We start from the raw sequence: 23,776 nt of genomic DNA, 5'->3' as shown, positions 1-23,776 counted from the left end.
AAACAGCTGCTCTGCGCTTAGATGGAAACATCTCTAAGGAGAAGAAAGTTACTGTGATCTTTTTTTAGTGCATGTGGAACTGTGATAGTGACTTTATTGTAGGCTAGTGGATATGTATTTCACATCCAAGTGAGGATCCCAATTCCTTATGCATCCATCACCAAACTACAGTACTTATTTTCAGTAATAAGGTTGAAATTAAAGTTCAGCCGGAGCTCAAAAATGAACCGCTACACACACTCTCTTGGTTTAGTTTTCTTCCGCTGACTTTAGACCTATTGAATAATTAGAGGCTAGCCCAAAAAAGCAATTATCTGCATAATGTGTGTAATGAGGTGGGCCCGCAAATCAACCATCTCGTCACGCCTCTTTTATTGCGCGCCCAGGACTACATCCCCCACCCCTCCACCCTCCGAAATTAATGATAATCGTTGGAGAGGCTGTAATTGTGGAGCATGAATAAATCATTCACTTATTTCGGGGTTTTTCGAGGCCCGGGGGCCTTTCACGCTGACCCACGCGACCTCATAAGTGGAGACAATCTGAGTTGGTCACCTTCTTCTTCAGTTACAACCAACTTACCTTGTGAGGAGAGACACGAGGGGCCTGGCTGGCACTGCTCTGTGACATTCAAACGTTGGCTGCTCGTCAACTCTGCAGCTCGTTGTAGGGAATAGTTAGGAATCAGAGCTGAAATGTGACAGCGGTGTTGTGAGAGGTAGTGACACAGCTTCAGAGCTGACATAAATAAACGAGTCAGAGTGTAGTGATGCGTAAAAATGCTCCATGATAGGATTTTATCACCTCCAGCAACTGCTCCACATCCTAATTGAAATAGTTGTGAATGCTCTACCCCCTTCTGCCACTAGGTGTGGCACTTAATCTTTTATGTATTTCAAGAAATTATTTTCCTGTAAGAGCTACAGAATATTGCCCATGTGAGTAATGCTTCATCAGTGTGAAGTCAGGACAAATGCACAGCCTTTCATAAAAGGAAAAAAAAAAACATACAAGCCGTGTGTATTTATTAAGAGACATAACAGCTTCTTGAGTAAAAAAAAATAATAAAAAAATCTATTTTTAGCCTGGATAATAAAATTGTCACAGAGATCACACAGACTGTTCCATCTTAACATTACAAAATTTCATTTACACGCTGGTTTTACACTGATCCGTACTTAAAACACCAGGGAAACCAGTGAAAAAGAGATTTCTAGCCTCAGGCAGTAAAACACAAACTCCCTCAAACACACACACACAAGTGCAAGTTTCCATTTCATCACTGGAACTGATTGAAAAAAATATGTGGGGGGAAAACCTCTAACAATATATCTCACAAAAAGAAAAAAAAAAAAAAAAAGGAATCATGGTAGTTTCCTTGCCAAAACCTGTAGTGACCTTTGTCCTGACTTTGTTTATTTATTTATCCAAAGAGCAGTGACAGACATTGTGGTCAGGAGGGCTGTTAGCCGCAGGCCGTGCTGCTGGTTTGGATTCCTCTCTAAAACAACATCTGAGAGTGCACTGTTAAGGTGAATGTGATAATTTAGGCCTCCAGCACTTTTATTTTCATGATGTGTCATGGAGAAGGGGGCCGGTAAACCAATCACTTTATTCTCTCCCTCCCTCCCTCCTCGTTGCAGTGCACAGAAGTGGAGGTGACGTCAGCATTTGGATGGTCTGGCTCCGAGCCCTCAATGCCATAACAGCAATGAGGGGAGCTGCTGTATACTCTCTTCATCAGAGATCCAGACTGGATGGTCTTCAGCGTGGGTTGTTGTCACACTTTACTTAAAAAAGAAAAAGATCCAGCTCAGACTGGTCATCTAAGTCAGAAAATGTCAAGGAGAGGATGAGTGAGGGAAACTGAGAAAGTTCAAGTTATACTTAGCAACTTTCCGTATTTGTGCTTCCAAATGGCAAGAAGCAAAATCCAGAAATCCAGACATAATGGAGCATGACATTAACAAACAAAGTGGAAACATTAAAGTCCATAAGTGAAAACACAATTTATAGTCGCCATAAATGTAGTTGACAAGTTTTGTTTTGTCCTGTTAAAGTCTTTTTTTTTTTTTTTTCTTAGACTTTTCCTTATCTGAATCAAGGTTTTAAAGATAAAGCGTGTCATATGCTGTCCACATTGTAAAAGTCCCATGAGGCAAATTTGTGATTTGTGATATTGGACGACTATAAATGAAACCAACCTGACTTCAGACCTCCAGGTTCATTTAGGAGCTTTTGATAATATCACATTATCTTCCTCAGCAAATGAAGCTTTCAGATTGTCCTGACGTTGGGCAAAAAAAAAAAAAAAAAAAATGGAAATCTGAACATCTAAAATCGCATGACAACTGGTCAAACTATCACCTGATGAAGATCATGTGATATGGTCGAAAGCTTCAGAGCAGCTACCAGATGGATCTTGAGGAGAGATTATGTTGACTGCTGTTCACAAGGTAAAGAATGAACTTTGGACTTGAGTTTACAAACTAATGTGGATTTTAAGTCCTGAAAGTGCTCAGAAAAAACATGTTGATGAAAGTCATGTGAAGTGACCAAAAGCTCCAGAAAAGCTACTAAATAGCCCTTAAGGTGAGATTGCTTTGTCAACTGCTGTATCCAAGGTTGTGAAACAATCATGAATCTAATTATTAATCATAAGGTACTGCAGCAACACACCATCCAAAACCTAAATTTTGAATATGAAACTAGGCTTGAACGACTGTGGAAAGTTTGTTTTTTGCTTCTTCAGAGAACAGTGGTTGTAGTCAGTCTGGATTCACAGCGGCTACAATGAATTCCAAGTTTTCAAAGCGGAAAAATAGTGTCAAAACATCCATAAAAACTCAGCCCGTAGGGATTTAAGATTACGAATAAATTTGAGATCGTGACATGCTCCTTTAAAGGCCGCTTATTTTCTTTTTTTTCCTGAATATCAAGTGTTGCTTATTTAATCATGCGTATTAAATGTTAAGAAAAATGTTAACATTTTCAGCTGAAGTCTGTTGAAATATTCAGGGGCTTTAAGTCAACACCTACTGTAGGTCTGGTTTAATCTTTTTTTTTTTTTAAGTAAGAATTAATGTTTTATTCCTGAATACATGGGACACAAACACATTTAGTGAGCTCCCCCATTCTGACATGTTGCTGTTACCACCTTGAAACTCTGCGGTTGGCAGCCAGAACTGACTTATTATAGGTAATAACAAAACAAATGGAAAGAAAAACAGAGCAGTGGTGAATGACTGCAGCTTCACGCTCTCCGTGCGTGGATCCCCGACTAGCTGCATAAATTCACATGCATGTAAAACAGTACTGAGTGACATGAAGCAGTGCAGCAAGGCTTCATTCACTCTTAAAAAGATTTTTAAGGACACAGTTTTGCACATTTTCTGTGGTCACATTGTCATGATTTATCTTGTAGTTGGTTGGTTCAGTTTAAGGGCTGAAAACTCTTCAGGCCTATTTGGAATGTCTAAAGAAAATAAATTGCGAACCCTTCCATTGAAAGAGTGGGTTGTCACATTTCACTTCTGTTTTACAGTGCACTCATAGCTGCTCTGTGATGCTTTATGGGAAAGAATAAGAAACAGACAGCACCTGTTATTGGTCTGTTCAATCTCTTCTTCTGATGAAAACAATGTCATACTTCTGTTAAAGAGTCTGTTTGTTTGGTTTGTGTTTGAAGTGTACATACAGGTGATGGGACACTTTTTGCACTTTCCAGACTTTTGATTTAAAGCAGTAAAGCAGGTGTATTTTTTTTTACATAAAATCCTTGTTTAGTAGAGGAAAATTAAAGGCATGTGAAAGAATGAAAGCCTGTTTGTGAGCAATTGCGATAAAGACGGAGGGAGGGAGAGGCAGAGGACTGAGTTATGAGAAGGTCAAAAGCAGAGAAAAGCGGGGGTGGGGTGGGACATTAAAAAGATTGTGTCCGTCTGGCTAATGGTTCTTTATGGCTCCCTCATGTCGTCAGATGGGCAGGATGACTGGCAGAGAGTGTGACCACTGGTAACTGTACATCACCTCTGTTTGCCCCCTTCAGCTGACGTCCCACTCAGCGAGACTGCCTGCCACGGTGAAGCGCACCACTAAAACACCATAAAACTAACAGACTAAACAGCCATTCATCATTACTGCGCACACATGAGCTGCATCACATACAGCAGTCTTAACTGTCCCACTCGGTGACTCAATGCGCACATTAAAACTTCATCAAGTAATACTGATACAAAAAAGTCTGACCACTCAAACCTCAACCGCCGTTTGTAATGTCCAGAAATAAGGCAATCATGGGTGAAAATGGTTTTGTTGGTCACTTTTATTGAATTGGAGATGACTTGAACCAAGTGCAAAACAGTACTGAGAGCTGTGTGCTCCTTGAGGAACAAGTGTGGAAAAAAAAGATGTAATATGAGTAGGATGCCTTCGTCTTCTTTGTGACGTTAAAATCCGCTTTCCTGACCTGCCCAGCTTGGTGTCTGGAAGAAAAGCGTGAAGAAAACATCAAATTAGACCATTTGTAGATCAGTGAGAGCAATCAAAACAAAACTTTTTTGTTGTCGATTGTGGGAAATGTGAAAAAGTAACATACATGTGCAAGCAGTTAAGCGCTGACGTTTTCCTTGTTAGAATGTGTAATGTGTGTGTTCTGTTGGTGAGCGCTGGGTGGCTGTGAGAGCTGACAGGGACCCTAAGCAGCCGGCCCAGATGGCAGGCAGTAAATGTTCTCTATATGTAAGTGATTTGTAGCCTTGAGGACAGCAGGATGTAATGGTGCTCTGTGAGTTGTTTGCAGTCTCTTTTGTCTAATTACAAAAATTCTTTAATGAGGGGTGCCTTTGCACAGCAGGGTTATGGCTGCACTCCTGCGGCAGATATTCAAACAATAGGGAGGAGGGTAATTGAGCACATCAAAAGATAGTCACTCAAGAGCTGCACAGTTAAAAGGTGAACTTTTAACATGTCTATTGTAACTCCATGGCCTTGGTGCTGTCGGGTGTCGGGCGAGGGAACCGACCCATCAATCTGCTTTGACAGATGTGCCTTGTCTTCAAGGAGTGGCGAGCTCCAGTTCAGAGTATGTGCGTGATTATGACATTCTGGGTAGTTGTAGTACTTCAACAGTCTACATACCACTAAAAAAGCACAAGGTCAACATCAAAAACACACTTAAATGGGATGACTGGACCCTGAGCCAGACATCTGCAACAGGTCCTAAGTGCAGGGAACTCCAGGCTTTGAGTAATGTTCACCAAAAGCCAGTGTAAGGGTCCACCTTATTTACATTGCTGAGCTGAGTCACTGTGCTAAGGCCTCGTTTTATGGTTGTTTGGAATCTACCTTGTCATTAGGCCTTTGAAGAGCAATGGAGGGATGAAAGCGTTAGCTCTGTTAAACTTGCTCTTACTGGCTTATTTCGTGTAAAGAGAGCTTTTGTTGATGGTTGTTCATCAACATTCTTTAGCCTTGTTCTTCTGAGCTGATCATTTGAGACGCTTTGAACTGCCCTGAGTTCATGTTGACCTTCTAGCAATCTGATCGGTTAAGGGTGGGTTGGTTGCCTTCAGCGACGCGGTGGGAGTGGAGGTTTGCGTGCATTTTGTATGTACAGTATGTGCGTTACTCACCTCGTTCCTGGTGCTGTGGGCCTGCTTTTTCTCAATGTTCATGGTCAGCAACTGGCTGCGGAATGAGAGGCTCTTGGTCTTCTCAATCACCTGCTGGTAAGGTGATATGGCGTTGTTCCCCATCACCACATGGCCCTTGGAATACGGACAAAAATAGACAACAGATCACAATAACAACCAATAAGCCAATCGCCTTTCGTCTTGCAGACACACCATCCTACAGACACCAACCAGGTCTTATTCACATCTACTGTAGAAACATCTAGATAATTCTATGTCATTCTGAAAGGACTGGGCTATGATTTGCTGATTACAGAGAACTGCTGTGACGTGTACTCCAAAACATGCAACTTCAACATGGATCCACATGAAGGGGACCTAACAAGGGTGTGATATTATAGTTACAATGTCCTTACAGTGTAACCTTCAATTACAAAATCAGGACACAAATAATGCCTCTTACCCCTCTGAAGTCACATAGGAGGAGCATCTAAAACTGGTTTGTGACTGTCATCACCACCCACAATTTACAAAGGGCTGTTTAAAACACTTTGATTAATTAGTTAAGTACTGAGCTGAGTGATTGAAGAACAAGACAAAATGTCTCACCAGTTTGGAGTCTATCTTGGCATCCAGCCTGGCATTGCGGATAAGGTTGACGATCCATCTCTCAGCTTCCTCAGGCGTCATGTTCAGTTTGTCTGCCAGCATGCTGTTGAGAAAAAACACACTGGGCTCTAACCTGGTTGTGAGGCAACATAAAGGGCGGTGAGGTCTGTCTCAGTACTGGGCAGATTCTTCGGAAAATTAAAGGAATGCAACCCAAGGATGGCAAAAGACCAATAATACTATATGTGAAGACCTCATAATCACAAATACTTTCAACTGCAGTTTTAACAAGAACATTTTAACAAAAATCACTGGTGCGTTGGGTTTTGTGATGCAAAACATGATGTTTACGCTGACCATTCATTTAAATATGCTTTATTGATTCCACTATATTGTCTCCATTATTCAAAACAGAGAGATAAGAGAAAGCCCATGTCTAAAAGAAGACATTTCATACCATAAACAAATTACACTCAAATTCCCAAAAGCTTTTTTGGCACATTTGTGGTATTGATCGAGTACTGTTGTGTTTACCAGCATGCGGTGGGTAATCTGCTCAGGACAATTTCAGTCGTTCTCTTGTGTTACAAATCACTTTGTCATATTAGTCTTTTACATACAGTGACTTAAATCTTAAGTGGGCTGATGTCTGAAAGTGTTGATGCATACATGAAATATGTAACAGCACCAAATAACTCTGTTAACACTTCACTACATTATGATGAATGCTACACATTAGGTGCCAAATGACTTGTCACTATTTTTATTTGACAGTGTTAATAAATGGCCAACATATTGTGCTTCAAGCAACAGTTGTATAACATGAAACACTCAAAACACTTCTAATGGTCCTCTGTTAATGGGGGCTTGATTTACAGACTTGTATGACTAACTCAATTAGATGTGCTGGGACTACCCCTTGTTGTGAGCCTCTGTGGTTACTTATCTTATTATTTTTTTTGTACCTCTGTCCAGGACACACAATCTCACCCCACCTGGCTGCTATAGCTCATCATGACACACTGGTCCGACCAGTGACTGTCCTTCTAAATGAAAGCCAGGTTGGAGAGTGGGCTGCTCTTTGATACAGCTAGACGTGGATGTGTCACAGCAGAGGGGAGGGAGGTATGAGGGTGGCTGGCATTCTTTGATCCAATGCTTTCCCCAGTGCAGCTGGCTTCCCTTGTGGCTTTCAAAATAACTAGACCCCCTCGATACCCCCATCTAGACCCCCTTCCCCCCACATTTCCTGCCCCCTTCCTCCTGTCTGACCCCCACCACCCTCCACGCCTTCCACATTTCATATATGGGCCCCAATAAATATCCCCAACCCTTCTGTGCACTGCCCACAATTACTACACTAACCCTACCTCTCATCTCAAAAGCAAGACACCGACCCCTCCCACCCCTGAAAAAAACCTCACTCACACAAATACTTCAGGTACAAATTTGTCATAGTGTATAGCCTGTGTGTTTTTGTACAAAATAATAGGGGTTATAAGGCCTATAAAAAAACAATTTACCCCACTAATGATCACTTCCTGTTCCATTAATCACATTTGGAGAGACTCCTTCAGTGAAACAGACCAGTGAGTAAGCTAGAATCTGCCCAGACCAAACCACTTCTCACGCCATCGCTCTGCAAACACAGATCCCAACACCACCATTAAGGACTTCAAGTGTCCCCCTCAGAGTCCCACTTTTTTAATGCATTCTTTTGGTGGGAAGTAATCTTATTTGGGATTTGTGATAATGTCTGTCTTACCTCAAGGCTCAAAAAGAAGAAGAAGAAGAAAAAGAAACACTACCGCTTTCTAACCCATGAATGTTTGTCAAATGGTGGCAAAACCACATAAAGAAGGGAAGTGAAATGATGTCAGTGTCTGGATGAGGCATTAAACGCATAAACAACAAATAAAACGCATTACCTCAGCATAATGAGCAAAATAGGGTTTGGTGACAGTGCATATCTCTCAACACTTTCACCACAGTGAAGTGATGGAGGAGGGGGGATAACGAGATTAAAAAAAAAATAAAAACACACCAGTTGTGGTTTGATTGATTCATACGTATCTCAGCAGCCCAGAGGAGGAAAAAAAGGACACAAGAGTCTCTGATCAACCTGTCACTCACACCAACAAACTGACATTCGCTCTGCCGGGCAGCTGATTACACTTCAGGTCATCAAAACCTGTGGAAAATGATGCGTGACAGCAAAATTGCTGCTATGGATCATTATTGGGGACCTAACAAGTTCGGAAAAAGTGTCAGCTGTCTAATGACTCAAGTTTAGCTTGTGATGGATAACACATGTTCGGCAATCACAGAGTGACACTACCAACATCAACACTTTTTTAGAGTAAGGCCACATTTAGACTGCAGGCCTACATACTGCTAATGTAAAGCAAATGGTACATTGATGAAAAGTAGCTCACATTGAAAACCAGATATGACCTAATATGGCTCATTTTGAGGAGCTTGTAAGTGGACACCTTACAATATGTTGCAATCAAACAACTCAAACTACTGCATCAAAAATTACTACTACTATAAATGGTCTGTCTGACACAGTCAACAAATACTGACCACTTAGGTATTTATTTATTGAGGAGCTCTAGTATCAGACTGTATTACAGTCAGACATTTCTGTTACTATGTCCTACCCCATATTCTACTCTACAACAATGTAAAAACTACAAAAATGAACACCTGTTAAAAGCACCACTACATTATTCTCACTGACATTCAGAGACACACTTCACTTATTACCTAACTATCAAGTAATCTAAGGAAAATTCGAATGATAGCCTATTTGTTATTGGTTCCGATTTTACCCGTGTGATTAAGTGATTGCTGTGCAGGGGTACTGGGTGTTTTGTTTGGCAATTCAGTAAAGTGGGGGCACATGTCAGTCAAGTCCAGGTCAGATATGATGATCAAAACAAACATGATCTGGTTTCCTCACCGGGGAGTTAAGCTAACCTCTAACCCCTCTAAACGTGATATCTGCAGCATAACACAGGAACACAGAATGCCTAGAAGGGCCCAGGGCCTTGGCCTGTACCAGCCAAACTCCTCTAATCTAATTTATAAAAGAAAGTCTGGCAATGTTTTCCTCCCAGGAAGGGCATTTGTATATTAGAGCAGGGTTACTTTATCTCATTGTCTCACAGAGGTCTACAGCAGCTACCCCTACTTAGACCTCAGAGAAAAAAATAAGGGAAGAGGGGGAAGAAATAAAAGTGAAAAGGAGGGAGATGTGAGAGGGAGCAGGGAATGGGTCAGACCTTAACAACCTACACTATTGACATCCTTTGGCCCTTAAGCCAAGCAGACAGCCTCCATGACTGGTTTTATTTTACACAATCATGATCCTGTTCCTTAGGGGAGAGGGGATCACTTTCATTTCGACCCTGGCTCCTGAGTTTTCGACTTCAGGCTAAGGGACTCCTGTGGATCTCAATACCAACCTCACACTTGAAGAAAGGGGTCAGACACTGGGGTCTGACTCTGTTAGGGGAGAGAGGAGGATGGGGGATCCTTCTCAAAAAAGTATCCCCCCTCTTAACATGCCTGGCCTAAAATGAATGCATTGTTAAACACTAACATATGAAGAGTTTGGGAGACTCCAAGCCATTTGGAGCAACCTCGTTTTTTCGGCTTGGGGTAAAATTGATTTTTCGGGGAAACCGAAATGATGGTGTGGTTTTTTTAATGACTCAATTGTGAGGTGGAAAGATCTTCAGTGTTACATCCAAATACACAAGACACTCCATCCAACTACCAGTAAGCTGCTTTGTAAAAATACAATGTAGTGATGAGGGGGAAAAAACTGCCCAAATTATCACGTTTTAAGCATTTACTTAAAATGTCAAAGGACAAGTGTGTGTTCGAGGTCAAAGCAGGGTCTTGCCACTGAAAAATTCATGAAGGACTATGGGAATAAACTCTGTAAATCAAACAAGGAAAACAAAACCAAATTTGAAACACACATGAGGGACACTGAAAAGTCTAGACAAAAGGATGTGTGTGTATGCAATTACGAGCACAGGCTGAATCACATTTTCACTGCCTACAGTACTTTTTACATAAGCCTTTATTGCATAAAATAACTCAATTACGCCAACTTCTGGTCTACTTTTGTGTCCCAAGCTGTGGGCAAGAGGCGAGCTAAATATCTGTGAAACCATCATGGCCAACAGCTGTAAAAATGTCCTCATTAAAAACAGCCATCAAATTCATTTGAGTCCACGCTTGGGTGCAGAGGGCTTCTGGGTAGAGGACTAATGACTTGGAATTTGGGTGTCTTTCAAAAATAGATATGTTCTGTCCATCGTCATAACACCGACAAAAATAAACACGGAAATCCCTGAAACTGCCCCTGATATGCGTTTCTGCTTTACAAACCGCAACACACAGAGATCCAAAGACACAGAAAAAAGGTGAAAAGTAGAAAAATCACCATTCTACTTCCTCTTTCAGTGTTACCACTAACCTTTGTGGTCCTTAACAAGTAAATGGATCCAATTGCAGTAAGTCTGCCAAAAAGAACCAGGACTCCTAATCAATTCCAGACAATCTGCAACTGGAGATTTCGACAGGGCCTGATCATGTTCCATGGTTCAACCTTGACTACAGACCTCCACGGCTCTATATAACAGTCAATGCAATCATTTTTGTGTCAACAGAAGTAATTCATTCCCTCTTTCCACTGAGCATCATGTGTTCGTGGACCATATTCAATGCAGACCTCCCATCAAATCTTCAGCATTCACCACGTACCTGAGGGGCCGTACTATGAATAAAGCATTCTGAAAGCACTGGGAAATTTGTACTATAAATTAGTGAGGTAACCAGGATAAACATGAGCACAACGTATGCATTACCTAATATCGGAGATTAGTTACAGCAACAAGCACAAATCCACCCTTACAAAGATAAGGATTAATGGCTGGGAAGGGTGAATGCTCAGTCTTTATCTTTGTCACTCTCTAAAATTGATGTTAAGAGGCAGCCAAATCCTATAATCTCTCTTAATTGCAGACAATTACTATAATCTTTTTTTTTTTTTTCTCTCCGCGAATGCTCACTATAATTAGCACTGACTCAATTTCTTGGTTTTGGGTAGGCATCCAAGGTCAATTTTATTTTAATGTAACTATACTGGATTTTGAACTAGGAGTCAATAGAGACCTACAGAACCCTCTGACCTCCATCTAACCAAACCGAAAGGAGCTGAAATGTTCCTGTCTGCTAGAGCAGCTGGTAACATCTAAAGCCATCTAAACCCTGACCTCTTCCTGGAAGAAAACTGTCCACGATTTGGCCTCCAACAGGTGGTCTTAAAGGTTTAGTGAGCAGCACAACCTGTGGAGACCTGGAAGCAGTTAAACCTCACAATACTTAATCCCTCAGATGTGTAGGGTCAGAATGGCTGTGTGAGGAAGAGGCAATAAACACTTATCTGTGGGAAAACTGCACTCATCACAAAGCCCATGTTCTTACTTCCTGCTTACTGAATGTCTAAAGATAGCATATTACTTCCTGTTAGTCTTTCGGGATGTCTGTCTGGATTCTCTTGTGCAAGGTGGTCAAGATAGCTCTGGTGTCTCCATACAGCAGCCACCGATGAGAAGTTCACAACTTGCAAATGTTAAGTTTCATGTTGTTTGGACAGTATTAAGTGACTAACCTGATGCTAATGCACTGGTGAATTCGGCAGAAGGTCTCAAAGATGAAGAGGCGGGCATTCTCAATAAAGTCTTCCAGGCAAGCGACCAGGAAGAAGTCATTCACAAGAACCTAAAAGACAGAAAGCATGTGACATTAAAGCAGTGTAAATACTATACAAAGATTTATTTTTGTCAGATGTGGTTAGCTCACAAATTCTATTACAACAATGTAAGGTTCAAGCGAGGAAAAACAGTTCAATACGCACAGAAGTCAGAGCTTTTCTTAGACTCATTAGGACTATCAAGCTGGGACATTGAGATTGAATAGCAATGGAAAGTCATGAGTGCAGCATTACAAGTTTCAATCTGTTTGCTTCTAAAAATTCATGTCTTATTCAATTAAAGAAAAAAATGTGTTCACTGAAAACAAATTCCTATCATAACAAAAGAGAAAATAATCAAATTTAATATATTGTCAAGAAAACAGAGTAGGGAAGAAAATACTGGCTACATTTAAGTCATCAAAAGTTTTTGCCAAACGTTTTCAAAATGATATTTTCCTCTATACATCATAAATCCCAGGTCACGCAAGGTGCTTCCAATCAACCACAAATCTTTGAATTCTACAATCACCACATTAAACAAAGTAAGAACGGCGCCAACCAAAGAGATGACCACATTGTTTGTGATGTATCACCCTTCATCTGGTCCGGTGTATCAGTGTCAGCTCTCCTGTGCAGGATCACCAGATTTCACAGCTACAGTCATCCCATGAATGTAGCACCACCAGTCCAAACAATCTCACAGATGAGAGTAAGTCTTTTCAGCCGTCCATATACACCATCACCTGTGCCTTGTTACAGTAAGAAATACAGTCTAGCTTGGACTCTTTCACACTACCGCAGATGGCCGACTCATCTACTTCATCTACTGTAAATGTTCATGACCCAGCTATGGCCCCAGACGTACCACAGTGTGAAGTGCTCACATTTCTCAGTACTTGCTGCATTCCAACTCTGCAGTAAGAGCTATTTCACATCACAGACCTCCATCTTCAAAAGTTCTCTAAGAATTACAGGCTCTTTGTTTGCTTAAGCTTAGAAAGTTGCTATCTGCCCAGAGTTCTGCTTGAATAAATCCCAACTACATGACGCTATCAGGCAACGCACATTTCAACTATGACAACGCTTATCTAAGGCTGATAAACTTTGAACAGTTAAGTTCCCTAATTACTGTCATCTGGGATTCAGACCACAAAGCTTAAACAAATTCTGAAAGGAGCTTGAAGAGCCCTTTTATGCGCAATCTGAGGGCCTGACTATAGGTGGGCCTATACTTTTCATTCTTTGACATGCAAGCATCTAACATCTGACAGTGATTCCAGATTCGGGTGGAGTGGGAAAGAAACAAAAAAAAAAAAAAAAAAAAAACCTATACAGCCTGAACAGGACAATTTAAACCAAGCTGAACTCCCCAGTTGAAAGCTGTTGGCTCAAACTACTGTGAAGAGTACAGTGAACTGAAGACAGGAGAGCGGAAAACAATACCCATATCTTGCTATTACAGCAATCAGTAAATAGATGGGTGCCACTCTTCTCAGTGGCTCAAAATTGATGCATTACAAATGCTCATCAAGACGAGAGCCCATCCCAAATGGGGTATCCGTTTACCTCAATCACTCCACTGTCTGTGAAACATCCTTTTACTTCTGAATAATGCGTTTTTTTATATGCTTGTATGTGAATTTCTGCAGGGGAAAAATGGCATTACTAACTTCAAACGAGATCATTTTGGGAAAATGTTTGCAGACCACCACAGGTAATGCATTAAAGGTGCTGTTAAACATCTTTGGAACCACCCACCTTGCAAGACCTGCTTGTGAACTGAATAAGGTCAATAGAGGGTTTTTGTGCCTACTGGACATACTCTGATAAGACTGACAGGTAAGCCAGTGTTAAAAGCACCTGGAATAACTTGGGCTTTGACCTGAGAGGTAGTTGGGATTGAGCATCTGTTTCAACCACAGTAGAGTCTCTGTAAACAGAACTCCATGAGCGGAGGTCAAGACCAACACAGAGAGTTCCTAAAAAGTGCATGCAAGTGTTTAACAAGGTCGGTGATTGAGGGCGTGTGTAGCTGAAATAGGATACAGCTCTAATATCTCTGATAGTCTATGTCACATTTAGAGATCGCCCCTGGAGGCCTTTGCACAGGAAAAATCTCATTTTCTCTTGGAACATGCTGTGTATTCTCTCTGACTTGTGGGGGGTATGACCAAGTAAAAACAAATCTGCGCTAATGAGTTTAGTTCTAACTTCCTCATTTGTAAAGTGGTGATTTCGAGGAGTTAAAAACTCCTTCTATTAACTTAAAAATAACTTAGAATGAAACACAATCTTCAGTAAACTGCTGACATGATTTATAAACATTTACTCCTGGGAAAGAGCCATTTGATCAGGCCAGATGTTTTTCATTCTGAAGGTTTATCGTCATGAGGCAAAAGATGAAAAAGGGGCCAAATAACCCCAAATTTAGCCTTTTATTCTTCTGCAGGTCCAAATTATGAAGTCATCTGGGAATACCAAATTACAGTGTGTATGCAAAGAATGAACTAGAAGATCAAGTTACACAAAATATACATGAAGCACAACGCTAGTTAGGACACCTGCTCTCTCTCTAAATCTGATTACGGTCCACTGATTGTATCCCCAGAATCTGACAAGCCTCCTGGCTTTATGCCATCAATGCAACACATAATTTGTCAAAAAATATTATTCTTATCTTTTACAGGTGTTCCTGTTATTGTGTCCATTCCTTGTATATCTCACACAATAAAAATATAATACTTGCATTGCAATATCTTAAAACAGGTAGCACAAGAAAAACAGACACATCTATATGAAATAAAATTAAAAACAAAGATGAAGAATTAAAATTGTTTGCTATACTGGCACCCCAGCCCACGAAATTAAATGAAACTGACCTCATAACTCAACATTAAGATTTATCTTCATATTGTCTGATGGTTTCAGAAACACCGCATTTCTTGATTTTAATCCAATATAACAGCCAAGCAATGAATCTTACCTTCATAAAGGTTAGAATGTTCCATTTTAGTTGAAATTGTTTGGCGTTGATCTCACGTAATGGTCATTTTGGATGCTGTAGATTGTGCTGCTGTTGAAATTTATTGCCATAAATATCTTCAAATTTTAAGCAGCCTTAATTTCTATTTTTTTAAATTTAGTCTTAGTCCTGTATCATATTTAGTCAACCTCATCCTGTTTTCTTAGTTGTTTTAGTTGAGTCTTAGTCAAAGAAAATGGTAATTATTTTAGCTTAGTTTTAGTCAATAACTGTTGACATTTTAATCTTTTTTAGCCATCAGATTATATTGAACATTTCAGTCAATCTAGTCCAACCAAATTCAATACTTTTGTCATTTTAGTCAAAATGATTTCATATAAGATTTAACCTTACCATTAAATGATGAAAAACACAGGCTGAATGATTATGAATGCAGCTTTGCAGAAAGTGTCTGGTCTGATGGTATCGATTTAAGGAATACATCCAGACATGGAGCATGTTCTGATATGCATATTTATTTTGAACCAACACAATTCTGGGGCCCAATTCTGTCTTTAAAATTATTATAAAACAATAAGAGCGGTACAGACAATAAAATGTTCTGAAACCAATTTTTTAGACGCCTAAGGTATATGACAAAAGTAGTTAGCCTAATAAAATTTCGAAGAATACTGTACACACACCAATTGCAATCTGCTTGCATTTAAAAAGTACAACAAATAGATCTGAGGTTGGTGTTAACAAGAAAAGAAAAAATGTGTCCCATAGACTTAATAATGAAATAAGGTTAATAAAATTGCTGTCTAGCATGCTAGTTCACATGGCATCAGTATTAAAAGTTAAAAAAAGGCAAGGTTTTCTAGAGTAACAACAACAACCATGATAAAGAAAGGTAACATTATACACTGCTGTTTTAATCAATACACCTTTCTACACGGGCCATGTAATGGCTCATGTTTCACTTGCACTATATACATGTAAACGTGAAGTCTGTTTTCCTCTGTTTCATGCATGCCCAATACACATAGAGTCAGTGTGTATTGGGCTCTGAGAGCTTCCAAACATGGGTGACCTACACTCAACACTGCACCTGAACGCCTCCAGTGTAGACACTCAGACAGAGCACTCGCTGCTGCTCTGCTAACATGCTGTTCAGGCTATGCCTCCCGCCTCCTGTAATATTTTGTTTCCTGTTTTTTGTCAATGAAAATAAAGAGATTTTGGTTTTTGTTTTTCAAACTACAATTTAGTCTTGTCTTTTTTTGTCAACTATATTACAAGGTGATATAGTCACAGTTAGTGTTTAATGATGTCGGTTTGAGTTTACAGGGCACATTCTGAGAGGGTCCAGTGGGAGGCTGATGACTAGGGTTTTGGAAGGGAAATGAGGGGTGGGAAGACAACGCATAATGTGGCTTGATGACATAAAGAGATGGAGCGGAGAGAAAAGATATGATCAACTCAAGAGAAATGCTGAGAAGGGAAACTGTTGGATGACCATGGAAGCCAACCTTCAGATTGAAGACAGCCTGAATGATTGATTGATTTGTAGTCAGCATAAAAAGAGACTTTTAAAGTATACTACTCATATTCTATTCTCACATCAAGGACTACAGTTACATTTATCCATTACAAACCAAAACTGAAAAGGTTCTAAATTGCGGTGCTATGACAGATCTCCCTCTTAAAGCTTAAAGTGTCTGCACGCCTCTGCAGAGACTTTTGCTTATAAAGCTTTTACTGTTAACTACTAGCCTGATGGGTCAATTACAGGCCATAGTAAAATCTGACTGAAGCCTGAGTCATAGTGTCCAAGAGGACCTCTATATCTGACAGTATGATACAAGGCACAGACTATCACTGTTCTGTCTGCACTGGACCCACGCAGAACTCCTGCAAATAGAAACACTGTGTGAGCAGGCAGAAGGTCAGACAGAGATCACATAATTACTAAAGATGTTTACTGCGATGCTCTGTGTGAAAGTTCAGGAGTTTGACCCGCAAATCAGAGGTTCTCAGAAGACCTCTATATTGTCACTGAGAGGCACAGTAAACCAGGGCCAACTTCTTCACACAGTTAGGGGGGGGAAAAGGTTGAAATGATTAATGAATGTTGGTGAGGTTACTCAAGTGCATACTCACCGACTCACACTCCCTCAGTTTCTTCTGAGCACTGTCGAAGTCAAAGTTCACATACAGGCACTCCACAAACTCTGTAATTGGATCTTTGTAGGTGTAAGATTCCTGAAAGAAAAAAATAGTATAAAATCGAATATTATTATATCTATGTGTATGTGTGTGTATATGTATATACATATATATATAAATTACATGCTATAACTTATTTTAATAAGTCAAAGTTTAGCTATGTTGGGATGCAAATAAAACAGACAAATATAGTAAAATGTAAATGTGTTTCATGATTTAACACAGTTACTAAAATAGCATTTGAGGTTGTTTTTGAATCTAATAGAAATCACTAATATCAGTCTATGCATTAAGAAGAAGATAAATCCTAGTTTAGTTCAAGTCACTGACAATAATGACTATGTGGTCATAATAACCACCTGCTAGGTACAATAGGTAAATAAACATAACAATTTACAAGGACTTAAGTGAAAACACATCATGAACTCTCAACAGTTCCAAACGATGCTTAGAGAAGTCCCAACGTGACCCGAGGCCATAGAGCACAGAGCACATGTTTTAACAATTATACACAACCCACCGAGACAGTGCTTAGACCTCTGAAGTAGCTACTGTCATCGGTGGAGAAGGCATCAGTACACTACAGTCTGTCAGTTCACTACCATTCATCAGATGTAATGGGTTCAAGGCTTCCCCAGCTTGGACTCAAACCTTAATATTTACTCCCTGTGCTTAAGAGGAAGTGTTGGCAATGCTATGGGTTACATGGTCAGTTGGTCACCCTCCAAAGCCTGTACAGCCCATTAACAATGACCTGATAACTGTGTGCACTTTGTAAATACAATGGGATGAAAAAGAGAAGTCTGTTTACCTGCTGTATGACCTTCACCAAATCCTTCAGAACCTGCCGACGCTTACGGACATCCTTGTTTGTAATGACCGCTGTGGTCAGGTAACGCAAGATGTGGGGGCACATAGTCTGGATAGCATTGAGGTATCTGAAATGAGGGGAGATGAAAGTAATCACTTATCAGACCAATGTAAGCAAAGACACAACCAAAAACAAGGACACACAATATAACATTTTGGCTGCTTATTGGGCTCCTGGCATTTAGAAGGAAGAAAGCCTTTGCCACTAAACAGATAAATGTCTCAACAGGACCCTCACTGCTGGACATGAGTCCCAGCTTTAAGCCACCTCTTTCATTAGTGTCCTGTGAGAGGGAGGAGGAAAAGGAAACCCTGGCAAGAAGATATAGATCAGTGAACAGGGACCTGCCCAGTGGCTGAAACCCAATCCATCAGGGACTGATGTTTCAACCACAGGTCAACTGGCTGAGGGCTGAACACAAGAGACAAGACGCTGTTACAGACTGATTCTAATCCCACACCAACTCTGGGGCCGGTTGCACCAATAGGGCTTACGCTTGGTCTTAAGCTAAGATGGTCGTAACTTGGTGTTTTAAGTCCAACCGGGCATAAATCTTCCGTCTAGTCAGGAGCAGGCATAAAGTCAAAATCTTTGCCTTGCTCAGGAGGTCTTTCCACTTTTTCCATACATTGTTTTTTGAACAAAGGCTGCCCAAGTCTGAACAATCATTTATGACCTCTTATTTGTTATTACATTGGACTGCTTGGCAGTCAGTGTTTTCTTGTGCTGGCTGTACAGCTCTATTAATTCTCTTATGTCAATGTCCATGAAATTGCCTTTTCTTTTTCTTTGATTCTCCATGACGTTGCCACAAATTAGAAATGATTTGCTACAAATTAGCAAGACAGCGGGAGATTGGTAACAATGTATCCTAGCAACGCACGCTGCTAGGCAATAGCCATAGTTCTGTGAGCATTCACATGGATGCCTATAGCTAAGACCGGGCGTAGTAAGACTAGGCTTAACTATCCATCCACTATCCATCCATGGAGACAGCATTCTGTAAAACAATATGTAAGGTCTGCACATACACATGGACACGCATACTACTTTCCATGAGTAATTAATCAACATTAAGTATTTCAGAAAAACTCCTTATTGGTTTTTAAATATCTATCTTTGAACTTCACTCTCCACTCAACCCCCATTGACCAAATTAAATCTGAAAAGAGGAAGTGGACTGGGCCCTTTCAGGTCTCCTATAGCTAAGTCCAGAGGAACACATGGTGTTCAGACAAAGAGTGCCGACAACGGTTTAATTAGCTGAAACAATTAGAGGGACAGGGGACCTGTGGCAGTTGTGATGTTGAGTCTAAAAACAGCAGTGGGCTGCTTGGCAAAGCCATCGTCAGCCTGGTTTTAGGAGAGCTCTCTCTCCCTCCCTCCCTTTGTAGTTGCCTGACTCCCATGGAAGACCGCAACGCTCCGTGCTGTGTTCCTGATTAACTTACACCTACTCACTCTCCAGGGGGGGCTCCAATAGCAAGCAATCCTGCATGAGTCACTGTACCATATCTGGGGGGCATTCACCCTACCCCACTTAGGGGACTTTATCTTTTTTTTAGATGAGTTTTGAGGCAAACGCGTTGCTGCGCTGGTTTGCTGAAGATGCTACTGAGGCATGCAGCCAAGAAATCAGTATGAGTTCAAATTTCCTCTGTTGAAGGGGGGCTACAGGAGAACACAGAAGAGGGACAGGGAAACGAGTTCCCATTTCATGGCTTGTCTGGTAAAGAAAATGATGCTGAACAACTGAACGAGTGACACAGACAATCAAGTAACTCTGGATATAATATTACTGCAATAGTATTCGCTGAGTTTGCACCTGCACCATACTTATGAACTGCATTATTTCCCTTGACGTTAGTGTAGTCTGTCAATAGTACACAAACAAGCCTTTGGCCAACTTCTGCTGACTGCAGGGGTAAGGGAGGTCAAATGTGGAGCCGAAGGCCAGCCACTGGTCACTGACTTCAGCCAAAGGAAGTACTGGTCAAGAGATGGGAAACAAGAGCCAAGCCAAGCCTCAGTGGGAAAAACATGAGGTTTCTAGACTGTGAAACTGCAAAGCACACAAAACTACCTCAGTTTGTCCACACAGATGGTTGGGTGAGCTTTTCATGAGTAATTATTGGGCAGGCCTCCTTAATCATCCACAATAAAATTAAAAACTGAGTAAAATTCAGGGAACCAGACATTTGAGTGTACTGTGTTGTGGTCGCCTGTCATACTGTCTGTGGAGCCCAATCATCTGTACAATTACACAAGCCAGCAATCAGAACAGGGGGAGGGAGCAAAAACATCAAAATAGGTGGTGTGCAAATTTTAACACAGTGTATAAAGTTTCCGATCTGCGATACACATGGACTCGTTCTCGACTTGGAGAGTAAACAGACCACACGAAAACACACACTTCTGAAACCACTTTAAAAATACCAGCAGGGTTCATGAAGAAGCCCACCACCCAAAAATGTGTTATTAAAGCAAATGGCTTTCTCTAAATCAAATGACAGACTTTTTCTCCAAATCCTTTACGGATCAAGATTTATTTTGGAGTTACAATAACATTTTCAATGCAAAACACTTAATTTTAGACCTTGGGTTCATCTTAAAAAAAGATGAACTACAAGTAGACTCAGAGTTGCTCTCTCAGAGGTATAAAATGTGTCAGCTTTTAGTAGTATCTACCAATACATTCAATGAACCACTATAAGCCCATATCAGTGTACCATAATGGGCCAACAGACCCACAGTTTAACCAAGCTACAAAAATCTACCTTTCTATTAACCTTGCTTTGTGAAAATGGATCTTATCTTTTCAACTACTTCCAGCTATTCTCTCAAACGTTTTGCAATTTTCTGGGCGTAAATGAATGGGTTAAAACAACAAAGTGAAAATATATATATATTACTATAAATGGTACTTACTGTGGCTGATACAGAAAGAGCTCAATGATATTGTCTCTGCCTTTGGGGTGGTTGAAGAAGACAAAGAGAGACCAGTGAATCAGCCATGTCCTCTGCTGGAGAGACTGGAGAGGGGAGCTGACAGACTAGAAAGGACAAAGATGGAAATCCCAGAGAGAAGCCCAGAAGAGACAGACATAAAAGTAAGAGACATTTTTAAAAATTGTAAATTTGTTTTCAGTCAGTTACTGTACATACAAGCAGCCCTGTTCTCCAATAAGACGTTCCTGCCTCCTAAATGTCCATCAATCAAATACAGACAACCAATTCATACACCAATCCAAGTTCTTAAGTAGTCCTATGAGTGTGTGTGGAAAAGGAGTAAAATGTCACAGCAAAACTGTACTGAAAGTGAAACGTCAATATGTGTGTCTATGTAAGGGAATCTAAATGAGGTATCAAATTCTGAGAAGTAGGGCATTTACGTTGTTATCGATAGTCTCCCTCAGGCGGGTAAGGTCCTCCATGGCTGCCTCCCAGTTCTGCATCAGGATCTCAGAGGCCAGTTTGCCCCACAGAGAGTTCAGGGCATTCCTGTCTGTAGATGGGACCTTGGGAACAGACAACATGGTACATTTGTTCAAATATGAATCTACAGTTTTTCCACATTACTTGACATACAAACACTGATTAGGAGTCTTTCTATGCAGGTTGGTGGCAGACTGCTCAATAACATCTGCATCCATACACAGTGAGACGGAGCTTGCAACTACTAGCCTGGCTTCAGTGGCACTGCTGCACAGAGCAGTCACTTTTCTTATTTATATTGGATAAATGAATTAAATTATGTCATCCTAAGGGAATTGAGCTTGACAGAAAAAGAGAAATGGATCATGAAAGACTGTTTAGCTTTTTATAAAACCAAATTTGCTGCACTTTTAGATACTACAACCACTGCATTGCAGTTGACCATACAATTTAATACTTTCAGATTAAGACGCATTAAGTAAAGCCATATTTGGACCATGTGTGTCACTAAACTGTCTGAACAATTTGTTAGAACTAGAACATTTGGTTGGCTGAGACAGGATCACAAGGCCTAAGTATATCTCTAACATCGCCATACTGTGCTGCAGTAATGGCCAATCCATCATAATCAGGAGAAAAACAGCCGTAAACTGCAAGATTGTACTCAGATGCATATCACCAACAAAAAACTCTATGCAAATATTTTGTTCCACCTACATTCCACACCTGAAAAAGCCTAAATTGTATCATTAACTGTAATTAAGTGAAAAATGAGCATCATCACCAGCCTAAAAGAATAACAACTCAATCTGATGGGTGGGGCAGACATCATGTAGGGGTGGCAGGAGATAATGTGCCTTGTGGTTTTGTGTATACTTATTCTAAATTTCTTTTTTCCTGTGAGGTTGTTCCAAGTCGAATTTACCAAACTGCTCAAACTTGTCATAAATTGCTCATTTCAACCTGATCAGTGCAACTTGTTCTTGAATGGGTTTATCATTATTATAATCAAATTGCTATATTAAAGCTACCTGTTCTGCCTCATTTTTGGTTATGTTTCATTCACAGAAATAAAAAGAGGAGAACTTCACTGTGTGGAGCTTCAAGTGCACCTGTGAGAAATCAGCACATGAAAATATAACAAATTTGACAGACAGCTGTGTCGTTAGAGGATGTAAATAATGAGAAAATATTATTCTAGCTGTCAAGGTTATGTCACCATAGAGCTGCATGATGACAGACGTAAAAAAGGGATGGTTTGAAATGTTGCTGAAGTAAAGTGGCTAAAACAGAAGGCGTACAAGAAAACGTGACAGTCAAGGAAACAGAAACACATTCTATTACTACAGTTCACTGTCGGGTGCAGTGGAGGATGTTCACCTGGACAATGACCTGCAGATACCTAAAGACACCGACACAGCTGTTGGAGTGTGAGAAAAAATCTGCTGTCAAACCTCTAAGTAAAGTGGCAGACTACAATGCAAATCTATTTGCAATTTTGGTGACATTTAAACTCCAAATTCATCAGATTAAAGCATTATAATTCTTAAATCAAACAAGTAGGGTTTTTTGGCTATGAGTAAAGGCAGACTATCTGTACATAACTTGTACGACAGGTCTGAACCACCTGTGAATTTCATTCACATCTAAGAGAAAATTCTGTGGTAAAAATGGTGAATGCAACAAGTTTTCTTAAATCAGTTTAAGTGCCACTTAAGAACAAATCTGTTCATGAGTGGTTCTTGCATGAGGCACATTGTGTGACTGCACTGACCCAAGAACAAAAATATTGTAGGATAGTGAAACTGCACGACACATAATGTCAACATTTAATCATTTATTTTGTTGAAATAACCTCCTCATCCACTCTACCAGGACAGATAGAGGGTAAATTCAAAAACATTTTGAACTGAATTAAATAATCTTTGTCTAACATTAATTAGAAAATCTAATTTAAGAAGAAGCAAAAGGCAAGAGTGTTTGTCACTGAGAGAAAAATATCAAACATTTGCTGATCACAGCTTCTAAAACTCAAAGATTTATTTTATTTTCTTCATTCCATTACATTCCTTTGCATTTATGGGCTATTGGTCATAGAAATTACAGCATCATGACATCACTTTGGGATCTGGTGCCTTGTAATGGGCATTTTTAATCTTTTTTTTTTTTGGTTTTATTGAAATCAATAAAAATGATTATATGTATATAAAAAAATCAATATATTAATTAATAATTAAAATAACTAAACTGTTCTTAGTGAT

General features: G+C 40.1%; 2 protein-coding genes across 2 annotated transcripts in view; both read right to left on the bottom strand.

Annotated features, from left to right (window-relative positions):
* rspo2 (R-spondin 2) overlaps positions 1-4,206 on the bottom strand; it is a 67,639-nt gene extending 63,433 nt beyond the window's left edge. Inside the window, exon 1 of the mRNA XM_044359026.1 lies at positions 583-4,206. The gene's annotated coding sequence lies outside the window, so the exon portion shown is untranslated. The remainder of the gene's footprint in view (positions 1-582) is intronic.
* A 100-nt stretch (positions 4,207-4,306) lies between these two features.
* The window catches only part of eif3ea (eukaryotic translation initiation factor 3, subunit E, a), a 31,062-nt gene continuing 11,592 nt past the window's right edge, over positions 4,307-23,776 (bottom strand). The window contains exons 6-13 of the mRNA XM_044359025.1: positions 21,473-21,598; positions 21,009-21,133; positions 18,021-18,147; positions 17,144-17,245; positions 11,935-12,044; positions 6,243-6,345; positions 5,634-5,768; positions 4,307-4,484 (exon numbers count right to left, since the gene is read on the bottom strand). Coding sequence (XP_044214960.1) covers positions 4,449-4,484; positions 5,634-5,768; positions 6,243-6,345; positions 11,935-12,044; positions 17,144-17,245; positions 18,021-18,147; positions 21,009-21,133; positions 21,473-21,598 — 864 coding nt within the window. The 3' untranslated portion in view covers positions 4,307-4,448. The remainder of the gene's footprint in view (positions 4,485-5,633; positions 5,769-6,242; positions 6,346-11,934; positions 12,045-17,143; positions 17,246-18,020; positions 18,148-21,008; positions 21,134-21,472; positions 21,599-23,776) is intronic.

Source organism: Thunnus albacares, chromosome 8 (assembly GCF_914725855.1).
Source record: "Thunnus albacares chromosome 8, fThuAlb1.1, whole genome shotgun sequence".
Classification (NCBI taxonomy): domain Eukaryota; kingdom Metazoa; phylum Chordata; class Actinopteri; order Scombriformes; family Scombridae; genus Thunnus; species Thunnus albacares.
The sequence above is the reverse complement of the archived record's forward strand: the minus strand, read 5'-3'. Positions and strand labels throughout refer to the sequence as shown.